Genomic DNA, 12,564 nt, shown 5'->3' with positions numbered 1-12,564 from the left:
CGCAAAAGTTCGAATCGAGGTGTGAATTGTAACTTTAGCATTGTTTGATGTGATTTGAGGTCTCGACTAAGTTCATATGATGTTTTAGAACTTGTTGGTATAATTGGTTGAGGTCTCGGGGAGGCTCGGGTGGATTCCGGATGGTTAACGGACCAAAATTTGGACTTAAGGAAAAATCTTAAATTTTGGCCTTCTAGTGTAATCGCACATGCGGTCAATTATCCGCAGAAGCGGAAACCGCACCTGCAGTTAATTTTATGCAGAAGCGGAACCGCATATGTGGTCAAATTTCCGCAAAAGCGGAAATGCTAGACAAAACACATAAAATCGGGTTTTAGCCATTTTTACTCATTTTTGAGTTTTGAGTCTCGAATTTTGGTGATTCCAAAGCCATTTTTCACGACTTTAAATTGGGTAAGTGTTCTATAACCAAAAGTAATTATATTTCATAAATCCATGTCTATATTCATCGTTTATTTCGGATTTAGATGGAAGAAAGTAAAACTTTCCAAAAATAAAAATTTATGATTTGAAGATCCATTTGACATCGGAATTGGATAATTTTTGTATGGTTGGACTCGTATCGGAATGGGTGTTCGTATTCGTAAGTTTTTCCACGATTCGAGACGTGGGCCCCACTGTCAATTTTTAAAGTGAATTTCAGATTTTATTTGAAACTTTAGTAAATTAATATGGAATTAATTCCTATGATTCGTATTGAGTGTATCGAATTGTTTGTGAATAGATTTGAAACTTTTGGAGACAAATTTAATAGGAAAAATTATGGTCGAGTAATTGATTGAAATTGCAAAGCGAGGTAAGTATCACGTTTAACCTTGACTTAAGGGAATAGAACCCTTAAATTATTTGTTATGTGAAAAGTATGTGAATGACGTATAGGCGAGGTGACGAGTATCTATACGTTGTCAAATTAATTATTTGTACAATTATTTGAAAATCCTAAATTGTTTTAATACACGAATTAATTGTTATAAAATTATTTTTCTCCTATCCTTTGTCAAATATTAGTTCTTGAATTCCCGCAATAATTGCTACATGCTTATTTGATTTATGTGCATTAATTGCTACCTGACATTTAACATATTAAATATTAAACTGCCTAATTTCTTCGTGATTTCCATAATAAATAGCTATTTGTCATTGTTTGTTTCATAATTAAATCATAATTATTGTATGCTTGTTGTATTATAATTTTATATTAATCGTTGTATTTATTGGGGCAATTTCTTCTATAAGAATTGGTAAATAAATATATTGGAGGAGTGGGTTGCACGCCGCAACAGAATTGATTGAAATGAATATATTGGGGGATCGGGTTGCACGCCACAACAGATTTATTAAAAGTCCATATTGGGGGACCGGATTGCACACCGCAACAGACTTGATTAAAAGTTCATATTGGTGGATCGGGTTGCACGCCGCAGCAGACTTGCTTAAAAGTCGATATATATATATATATATATATATATTGGTGGATCGGGTTGCACGCCGCAACAGACTTGATTAAAATAAATATATTGGAGGAGCGGGTTGCACGCCGCAACAGAATTGAATATGAATATATTGTGGGAGCGAGTTGCACGCTGCAACTGGAATTGATTGAAATAATAATTGGATATGATTGCTAAGTTGACTTTGACTATAAGAATCAGTTACCGGATTTATTTCTATTATTGTGGTTATTACTATTATTGCATATAAGTTAATGTAAGTGACCTGCCTTAGCCTCGTCACTACTTCGTCGAGGTTAGGTTCGGCACTTACGAGTACATGGGGTCGGTTGTACTGATACTACACTCTGCGCTTCTTGTGCAGATTTCGGAGTTGGTCCCAACGACGTACCATAGACTTGCTCGGATTTCAGCTATCCAGAGGAGACTTGAGGTATAACTGCACGACGTCCGCAGTTCTGAAGTCCCCGTCTACTTACTTTAACTGTGTATTTGTTTCAGACAGCTCTATTTTATTCAGACCTTTATTTATATTATTCTATAAGCTCGTGCACTTGTGACATCAATTCTAGGATGGTATTTAGATACCGTTATTTTATGAATTTTCACAACATTTCAGACTTTACTTCCGCATTTAATTATTTATTATTAATAAATTTAAAAATTATTTTAAAATGGATAATATTATTCTAATGTTGGCTTGCCTAGCAAGTGAAATGTTAGGCGCCATCACGGTACAAAGGTGGGAATTTCGGGACGTGACAAAGACAGAAGGAGTATTTATCTTCATTGAAAAGGAGAGAAGTGCATGAAAATAAAAGATTATGCTTCATAGTTTCATAAATAGCAAAAGCTAGAAAATATAAAGAGTTTAGAACCTTAGAAGAACACTATTCGAACTGAAAATTGACATGATTTTGTTCAATTTGAAATTAGCTAGGGATCAGAATATCTTTAAATGATATCTCCCCCCTCAACAAAATACAAATGGCAAACTATTCAATGCTCACTGCAAATACCATATATCTCGCTTTATGAGTTCCATGTGACCACGTTAAAATTTCAAATTTGTAACTTTGAGATACTTTCTTCCCATCAAACCAGGTGGAGCAATATGTGAAATTTGGAGAATTACCAATATTTGTGACAACTCTTTTGACCTTTACAAACCCTTGATTTTGCTTAAGTTTCTGTTTAGAGATTGAAGGATAGTTTATGTCTGATATGAGTTGCTTGTCATTAGCAACATTTCTGGGGCAATAAAAATTATTTTTCTTTGATATTACTAATCTAAGTTTGTTTCTCTTTGTAGCCATAATAATAAATAAAGTTATAGTAATCATTCATGGTTGTTTCAAATATTAAGCCTGGATAATGGATATCTAGAGCATTAATAGGGCTTAATTCCCCAGCACCTACTTCATGTGGATTTGCATGAAGACCTAATGTATTTATCAAGTGCTTTTATCATATTATTAGATATTGCTATTGTAGAGGGGAAAAGCAATTCTAGTTATCGCCAATATCTAAAGTAAAATAAGTAATACTAAGGTTTTAAAAAATTAGAGGAAATGGACTACATTTGCAGCAATGTGTGATCATGATGATAATTATATGTCATGACCCGAAATTTCCACCGTCGTGATCGTGATGACACCTAATATTTCACTTGCTACAACAATAAAATATCTGGTATAACCCTGGACCCGGTGTCACAAGTGCACGAGCTACTAGAATAGTACAAATAAGGGTCTGAATAAAACATAAAGTTGTCTGAAAGAAAGTACACAACTAAATAAAAAGGGAAGAGGACTCTAGGAGTTGCGGACGCTGAGCAGCTGTACCTCAAGTCTCCGCAAAGCTGGTCAATCCAAGCACGCTAATAGGCGCCGCTGGGACCGACTCCTAAATCTGCACAAGAAGTGCAGAGTGTAGTATGAGTACAACCGACCCCATGTACTCTGTAAGTGCCGAGCCTAACCTCGACAAAGTAGTGACGAGGCTAAGACGGGGCACCTACACTATAATCTGTACGCAGTATATAATAAAGACAAGAAAGGAGAAATACAGAACAAAATAAGGCAATTAACTGAAGAAAATAGCTAAGTCCTCAAAAAAGAACCAGTGTCAATCAGAATTACCAATCTTTAAAGTTCCATAAGAAAATACCGAAAACCAACACAGCTCAAGGAAATAGAAACATATAGATTGTTGCAGCGCACAACCCGATCCCATCGTATAACACAATCCTACCTTATTCCACCGTAGCAATATCACAATCATAAACAATAAATATATATGTTGCGGCGCGCAACCCGATTCCATCATATAACAAAATCAATATCATAATTCACCCTTATTTCACCGTACCAATCCACCCTTATTTCACATGTTGCGGCGTGCAACCCGATCCTACCGTATCAGTACAAAGTCACCCTTATTCTGCCATATCAATCCACCCTTATTTCATCTGTTGCGGCGTGCAACCCGATCCCACCATATCAGTACCGAATACTCAATGAGCACATTTAAATCAATAATTCAAATCACAAGAACCTATACGATCAATGAATACCAAGCTGAACCAGAAAGAAAACTGTCACGACCCGGAATTCCCACCTTCGGGACCGTGATGGCGCCTAACATTCCACTTGCTAGGCAAGCCAGTGTTAGAGAATTCTTTAAACTAATTTTAGTCAATTTCAATAACAGAATCGATTAAATTAAATAGAAGCTAAAACTGAATGCGGAATAACATAATGCCCATAATATCTTATACAATTCTGATCTGGAGTCACAACTCACGAGCTTCTAAGATTTTCTACAACAGAGTCTGAAAGAAATACAACTATTCTGAATAAAAAGAAACAGTAAAATATGGGAGATAGAAAGGGACTGCAAGGTCTGTGGACGCCAGCAGATCTACCTTGAGTCTCCAATAAGCAAGTCCAAGCTGCTAAGCCTCACGATCAGCAAGGGCCGGTACCAAAATATGCACAAGAAGTGTAGAGTGTAGTACGAGTACAACTGACCCCATATACTCGTAAGTATCGAGTCTAACCCCGACGAAGTAGTGACGAGGCTATGACAAGACACTCACATAGTAAACCTGTGCAGATAACAGTATATGTATAAGAAAACAACAATAACAGCTACACATATATTATTGGGCGGGGGACATGCTAAAGAGGCACAAGATATAAGAGATACAACAAAAATGATAACCAGAACAGTCAACATGCTTTTAGCCAGTGAAAACAACTAAACACAATGAAGAAAATTGCACGACATTACCCTTCATGCTTTTACTCTCAACCTCACAATATAAATCATTAGATACGGCACGACATCACCCTTCGTGCATTAGCTGTCATAACATGGCACGACATCACCCTTCGTGCATTAACACTCACAATATGGCACAACATCACCCTTCGTACGTTAATATTCATAATATGCCACGGCATCACCCTTAGTGCATTAACACTCATAATACGGCACGACATCACCCTCTGTGCATTAAGTCTCCCAACATGGAACGGCATCTCCCTTCGTGCATTAACACTTTCCATTACCACATAACAATGAACAAGTAATAGCAGGGAGATAGAATCAACAAGAACAAGCCTTACTTCAACAATGATTCCACAATACCAATCTCAACTTTGGAATCAGTACTCAATTATCACAAAGCCCGTAAACACGATAAGAACAATCAATTAGTAAGTAAGTAGTCTAAGCAAGGATGACAAGATCAAAGTAAGTAAAAAACTACAAAGAACAAGTTTCACCCGCATGCTTTAACCCGACAACAATGCATAAGTACTCGTTACCTCACATATACAATGTACCCAACATCTAAACATATAGCAAATAGGCAAACAAGTCCTAATCCCTCGAGTCAAGGTTAACCACGATATTTACCTCGCTCCAAAGGTCCACTCAAAGCTCAATCACAATTTTGCCTTTCACACGAGCCTTCGAACCAATAGAATCTATCAAATTACCAACCAAACGATTCAAATTAAGCCTTAGGAACTACCCATGATTGCAAAGGATTCAATTTAGGTAATTATTGAAAAGGTCAACAAAAGTCAACTCCCAAGCTCGCTTGGTCTGAACCCGAAATTCGGACCAAAACCTAATTACCCATTCACCCCCGAGCCCGGTTATGTAATTTATTTTGGAATCCGACCTCAATTTGAGGTCTAAATTCACAATTTACCAAATCCCTAATTTCTACCCAAAACCCCCAATTCCACCATGAAAACTTTAGATTTTAGGTTGAAAACTTGCGAAATATAGTGAAAGATTGAAAGGAAGTAGGTTAGAATCACTTGCCAATGATTTGGGAAGAAAAAGCCTTGGAAAAATCGCCTTTAAGGTTTTAGATTTTGAAAATTTGAAGAATGAACCAAAAATCCCGTCTAAGTCTCATTTTGGTGAGTTATAGGTATCGCATTTGCGACCTGGGGTTCACAAATGAGAGCCCCGTAAATGCGAAGATCATCACACCCCTGCTTTCTTCGCAAATGCGAACTCTGACCTTCCGCAATTGTGACCATTTGATTGCAATTGTGACAACTGCCTACCCCAGCTCCACTTTGCAAATGTCAAGTTTTGTCCGCAATTGCGAACATTGGCTCCCCGCAAATGCGACCTCTTGCTCGCAAATGCGAACTAAGCCTGGCCCAGGCACTTTTCGCAAATGCGAAGAATTGCTCGCAAATGCAAACCCATCAGAGGTCGCAAATACGAAGCCTGACCTCGCAATTGCAAGATCTAAGGCCTGCACCAAAAACTAAAGCACACCAACAATGTTCTAAGTAAAATTCCACTTCGTAGCCTATCCGAAACTCACCCGAGCCCTCAGAGCTTTAAACCAATTGTGCACACAAGTCTGAAAACATCATACGAACTTGCTCGCGTGATCAAATCGCCAAAATAACACATAGAACTACGAATTTAGCATCAAATCAAATGAAATTTTTAAGAAAACTTTAAAACTTCTATTATCACAACCGAACGTCTGGATCACGTCAAACCAACTTCGTTTCTCACCAAATTTGACAGACAAGTCATAAGTAAAGTATTAGAACTATACCGGGTTCCGAAACTAAAATACGAACCCGATATCAATAAAGTCAAACATTGGTCAAACTTTCAAAGTCATTAAGCTTTGAAACATTCAAATTTCAACAAAGTCTGATAACTCGGGCAAGGGGCTTTGAATTCGATTCCGGGAATATGCCCAAGTCCCAAATCACGATACGGACCAACCGGGACCATCAAAATACAAATCCGGGTTCGTTTACTCAAAACGTTGATCGAAGTCAACTCAAACAGAAAAGTACCTGGGTAGGTGAAAAGGTGGGGATATCTACTCCGCATGTTTGACTCGGACTCCCAAGTAGCTGCCTCGACTAGATGACCACTCCACTGCACTCGGACTGAAGGATAACTCTTCGACCTCAACCGACGAACCTGCTGGGCAAGAATAGCAACCGGCTCCTCCTCGTAAGTTAAATCCTTGTCCAACTGGACAGAGCTAAAATCTAACACGTGGGACGGATCACCGTGATACTTCTGTAGCATGGACACATGTATCACCGGATGAACTGCTGATAAGCCAGTGGCAACGCAAGCCTGTAAGCCACATCTCCCACTCTCTCAAGATTCTCGAAAGGCCCGATATACCGAGGGCTCAACTTGCCTTTTTTCCCGAACCTCATCACACCCTTCATGGGTGATACCCGGAGCAACACTCTCTCTCCGACCATGAATGAAACATCACAAACTCTACGGTCGGCATAAATCTTCTGCTTGGACTGAGCTGTGCGAAGTCGATCCTGAATAATCTTGACCTTATCCAAGGTATCTTGTACCAAATCTGTACCCAACAACCGAGCCTCCCCCGGCTCGAACCACCCAATTGGCGACCGACACTGTCTACCGTATAATTCCTCATAGGGAGCCATCTGAATGCTCGACTTGTAGCTGTTGTTGTAAGAAAACTCTACAAGTAACAAGAACTGATCCCAAGAACCTCTGAAGTCTATAACATAAGTGCGGAGCATATCCTCTAATATCTGAATAGTGTGCTCGGACTATCCGTCCGTCTGAGGATGAAATGTTGTGCTTATCTCCACCTGCGTGCCCAACTCACATTGTACTGCTCTCTAAAAGTGCGAGGTGAATTGCGTACCTCGATCAGAAATGATAGACATGGGCACACCGTGAAGACAGACGATCTCGCAGATATAAATCTCTGCCAACTGCTCTAAAGAATAGGTAACCGCCATAGGAATGAAGTGCGCGGACTTGGTCAGCCTGTCCACAATGACCCAAATTGCATCGAACTTACTCTGAGTTCGTGGGAGTCCAACAACGAAATCCATAGTGATACGCTCCCACTTCCACTCAGGAATTTCCAACTTCTGAAGAAAACCACCATGTCTTTGATGCTCATACTTTACTTGCTGACAATTTAGACACCGAGCTACATATGCAACTATATCCATCTTCATCCTCCTCTACCAATGATGTTGCCACAAGCCCTGATACATCTTGGCAGCACTCAGATGAATAGAATACCGGGAACTGTGAGCCTACCCAAGAATCAACTCACGAAGTCCATCCACATTAGATACACAAACACAACCCTGCATCCTCAAAACTCCATCATCTCCAACAGTAACTTGCTTGGCACCACCGTGCCGCACTTTGTCCTTAAGGACAAGCAAATGAGGGTCGTCATACTGCCGCTCCCTGATGTGCTCAAACAAGGAAGACCGAGCGACTGTACAAGCTAGGACACGACTGGTCTTAGAAATATCCAATCTCACGAACTGATTGGCCAAAGCCTGAACATCTAATGTAAGCGGTCTCTCACCGACTAGAATGTATGCAAGGATATCCATACTCACTGACTTTCTACTCAAGTCATCAGCCACCACATTAGCCTTCCCGAGATGATATAAGATGGTGATATCATAGTCTTTCAATAGCTCCAATCACCTCCGATGCCGCAAATTGAGCTCCTTCTGCTTGAACAAATATTGTAGGCTCCGATGATCCTTGAAAACCTCACACGACACGCCGTAAAGATAGTGCCTCCAAATCCTCAACGCATGAATAATGGATGCCAGCTCTAAGTCATGAACAGGGTAATTCTTCTCATGGACCTTCAACTGCCGCGACGCATATACAATCACCCTTCCATCCTGCATCAATATTGCACTGAGCCCAATACGGGATGCATTATAATATACCGTATATGATCCTGAACCTGTGGGCAACACCAACACCGGCATTGTAGTTAGAGCAATCTTGAACTTATGAAAGCTCGCCTCACACTCGTCTGACCATCTGAACGAGTCACCCTTCTGGGTCAACCTGGTCAATGGGGCTGTTATAGATGAAAACCCCTCCACAAACCGACGCTAATAACCCGCCAACCCCATGCTAGATCTGCATGGCTGAAGTGGGTCTAGGCCAGTTCTGAACTGCCTCAATCTTCTTAGGGTCTACCTAAATGCCCTCTGCTGATACAATGTGACCCAAGAAAGTGACTGAACCCAACCAAAACTCGCACTTTGAAAACTTAGCATATAACTGGCTATCTCTTAGAGTCTGAACTACAATCCGAAGATACTGCTCATGCTCCTCTCGATTGCAGAAGTAGATCAAGATATCATCAATAAACATGATCATAAAGGAATCAAGATAGGGCTTGAACACTCGGTTCATCAAATCCATAAATGTTGCTGGGGCATTTGTTAGCCCAAATGACATCACTAGAAACTCATAATGCCCGTACCGAGTCCGAAAAGCTATCTTAGGGACATCGGATGCCCTAATCCTCAACTGATGGTAGCCAGACCTCAAATCGATCTTAGAAAACACCTTGGCACCCTGTAGCTGATCAAATAAGTCATCAATCCTCTGCGATGGATACTTGTTCTTGATGGTGACTTTGTTCAACTGCCGGTAATCTATGAACATCCTCATCGATCCATCCTTCTTCTTCACAAACAACATAGGGACACCCCAAGGTGAGACACTAGGTCTAATGAAGCCCTTATCAAGCAGATCCTACAATTGTTCCTTCAATTCTTTCAACTCTGGCGGGGCCATGCGGTGTGGCAGAATAGAAATGGGCTGAGTGCCCAGAGCCAAATCAATACAGAAGTCGATATCCCTGTCGGTGGCATCCCTGACAGGTGTGCAGGAAACACCTATGGAAACTCACGGACAACTGGTACTGAATGCATGGAAGGAACCTCTGCACTAGAATCGTGGACATAAGCCAAATAAGCTAGACACCCCTTCTCGACCATATGTCGAGCCCTCATGTAAGAGATAACCCTACTGGTAGAATGGCCAGGAATCCCTCTCCACTCTAATTGAGGCAACCCCGGTAAGGCTAAGGTCATTGTCTTAGCGTGACAATCCAATATAGCATGATAAGGTGACAACCAATCCATACCCAAAATAATATCAAAATCTACCATATCGAGAAGTAGAAGATCTACACTAGTCTCAAGATTCCCAATGGTGACCACACACGAACGATAAATGCGGTCTATAACAATAGCATCTCCCACATGTGTGGACACATACACAGGAGCACTCAATGAATCACGAGGCAAAACCAAATATGAAGGGAAATAGGATGACACATAGGAGTAAGTAGAACCTGGATCAAATAGAACTGAAGCATCTCTACAGCAAACTGAAACAGTACTTGTGATGACAGCGTCAGATGACTCAGCCAGAGGCCTAGCTGGAAAATCATAGCATCGGGGCTGGGGCCCACCACTCTGAACTATATTTCTAGGACGAGCCTTAGCTGGTTGACCTCCATCTCTAGCGGCCTGACCTCTACCTCTGGCTGCCTGACCCCTACCTCTAGCTGGATGAGCAGGCGGTGAAGCACCTGGTGTCGGGACCATGGCACGACAACCCTGATGCTGTGAACTGCTCGATGCACGATGGCAAAATCTAGTAATGTGCCTCGGATCACCACAAGTATAACAGGACCTCGGCTGCTGTGACTGCTGACCCTGGAACTGACCCTGTCGACCACCCTGAAAACTCTGGAGCAGAGGTGCACTAATAGGAGCTGGTGGTGTATTGTAGGCTAGCTGGTCGGAATAAGGCATATGAGGGCCACGACCACCTGAAGCACTATGGGATGCCTGGAGTGCCGAATGAAACGGCCTGGGAGGATGGCCTCTACCAAAAGTACCCCTGCCTCCAGATGAAGCACCGCTAAATCCACTGGAATGCCGAGGTCTCTTGTTAGACCCCTGACCTCCCTGAGCAAGAACCATCTCGACTCGCCTGGCGACATTGGCAGCCGCCTGAAAAGAAATCTCACTCCTAGACTCCTTAGCCATCTACAATCCGATAGGTTGAGCAAGTCCTTCAATAAACCTCCTCCCTCTCTCTCTCTCTCTCTCTCTCTCTCTCTCTCTCTCTCTCTCTCTCTCTCTCTCTCGATAAGAAGCAAAAGAATAGCATGACGTGCCAGATCTACAAAACGGGTCTCATACTGAGTGACGGACATACTGCCATGCTGGAGACGCTCGAACTGCCTACGAAAATCCTCTCTTAGTGTGACAGGAAGGAATTTCTCAAGAAATATCTGAGAGAACTGGTCCCAAGTATGAGCAGGAGACCCCACTGGTCTAGTCAATACAAAATCCTTCCACCATCTCGTGGCAGAACCCGTCATCTGAAACACAGCAAAATCGACCCCATTGGTCTCAACTATCCCCATGTTCCGCGGAACCTCATGGCAGCGATCAAGATAATCATGTGGGTCATCAGAAGGTGCACCACTAAAGTGAACTGGGAAGAGCTTGGTGAACATGTCCAATTTCAAAAAGCCCTCAGAAGAATAACTGGTCCATCACCGGCCTATGCCGCAACAACTGGCCGAACTACTCCGACTGGATGAGCTGTTGGAGTCTGACACTGGGGAGCCATCTGCTCCGGAGTGTGAGTAGCAGGAGTCTGTGCTCATGCTCCAGCCTGAGAGATGGCTGGTACCATGGGAAATGTAACAGTATGGGCCACACTCTGTATAAGTCACACCAAACGGACCAAAGCATCCTGAAGTACTTGGGTGGCGATGAACCCCTCCGGGACCTGAGCTGGTCCGACAGGAATAGTCTGGGCTGGAACCTCCTTATCAAACTCTACTTGAGGCTCCAGTGTTGGTGTTGTTGCTCGATCTCTGGGCTGAGCTCTGCTACTGCCACGGCCTCGGCTTCAACCTCTACCACTCGTAGGAACTGCCACTGGGGGCTCTGGCTGCTGCTCAGCTGAAGATGCAGTACGTGTTCTCGCAATCTGTGAGAGAACAAGAGTAAAATAGTACAATTAGCAATGAGAGAACAAAATCACATGACAGAGAAGAATAGAAGTGAAATTTGTTCCTAAACTTCATAGCCTCTGGAAGATAAGTAAAGACGTCTCCGTACCGATCCTCCAGACTCTACTAAACCTGCTCGTGAATTGTGAGACCTAGGCAACTTAGTGCGCTGATACCAACTTGTCACGATCCAAAATTCCCACATTCGGGACCGTAATGACGCCTAACATTCCACTTGCTAGGCAAGCCAGTGTTAGAGAATTCTTTAAACCAATTTTAGTTAATTTCAATAACATAATCGATTAAACTAAATAAAAGCTAAAACTGAATGCGAAATAACATAATGCCCATAATATCTTATACAATTCGGATCTGGAGTCACAACTCACGAACTTCTAAGATTTTCTACAACAGAGTCTGAAAGAAATACAACTGTTCTGAATGAAAAGAAACAGTAAAATAAGGGAGATAGAAGGGGACTCCAAGGTTTGCGGACGCCAGCAGATCTACCTTGAGTCTCCAATTAGCAAGTCCAAGATGCTAAGCCTCACGATCAGCTAGGGCCGGTACCAAAATCTGCACAAGAAGTGCAAAGTGTAGTATGAATACAACCGACCCCATATACTCGTAAGTGTCGAGCCTAACCTCGACGAAGTAGTGACGAGGCTATGACAAGATACTCACATAGTAAACCTGTGCAGATAGTAGTAT

At 41.9% G+C, this 12,564-nt stretch overlaps 1 protein-coding gene across 1 annotated transcript; it reads right to left on the bottom strand.

Annotated features, from left to right (window-relative positions):
- Nucleotides 1-6,060: 6,060 nt before the first annotated feature.
- Nucleotides 6,061-11,349, bottom strand: LOC138904818 (uncharacterized). The gene is made up of 4 exons (XM_070193318.1): nucleotides 11,005-11,349; nucleotides 9,983-10,549; nucleotides 6,957-7,118; nucleotides 6,061-6,261 (listed from the first exon to the last, which is right to left on the bottom strand). The coding sequence occupies exons 1-4, from the start codon at nucleotides 11,347-11,349 to the stop codon at nucleotides 6,061-6,063; spliced, it is 1,275 nt and encodes a 424-aa protein (XP_070049419.1).
- Between the last annotated feature and the right edge of the window lie 1,215 nt (nucleotides 11,350-12,564).

This window comes from Nicotiana tomentosiformis, chromosome 2, assembly GCF_000390325.3.
Source record: "Nicotiana tomentosiformis chromosome 2, ASM39032v3, whole genome shotgun sequence".
In the NCBI taxonomy this organism is placed as follows: domain Eukaryota; kingdom Viridiplantae; phylum Streptophyta; class Magnoliopsida; order Solanales; family Solanaceae; genus Nicotiana; species Nicotiana tomentosiformis.
This window is presented reverse-complemented; position numbering and strand designations above follow the sequence as displayed.

Excerpts from the sequence above, each read along its gene's own strand:
- LOC138904818 (XM_070193318.1), bottom strand. The coding sequence starts at position 11,349 with ATGTTCACCAAGCTCTTCCCAGTTCACTTTAGTGGTGCACCTTCTGAT. Across the intron at positions 10,550-11,004 it reads AGACCCGTTTTGTAGATCTG|GGTCAGTTCCAGGGTCAGCA; the intron begins GCACGTCATGCT and ends GGTGGTCGACAG. Across the intron at positions 7,119-9,982 it reads ATCTTCTACTTCTCGATATG|GCTTGCGTTGCCACTGGCTT; the intron begins GTAGATTTTGAT and ends TGTGGCTTACAG.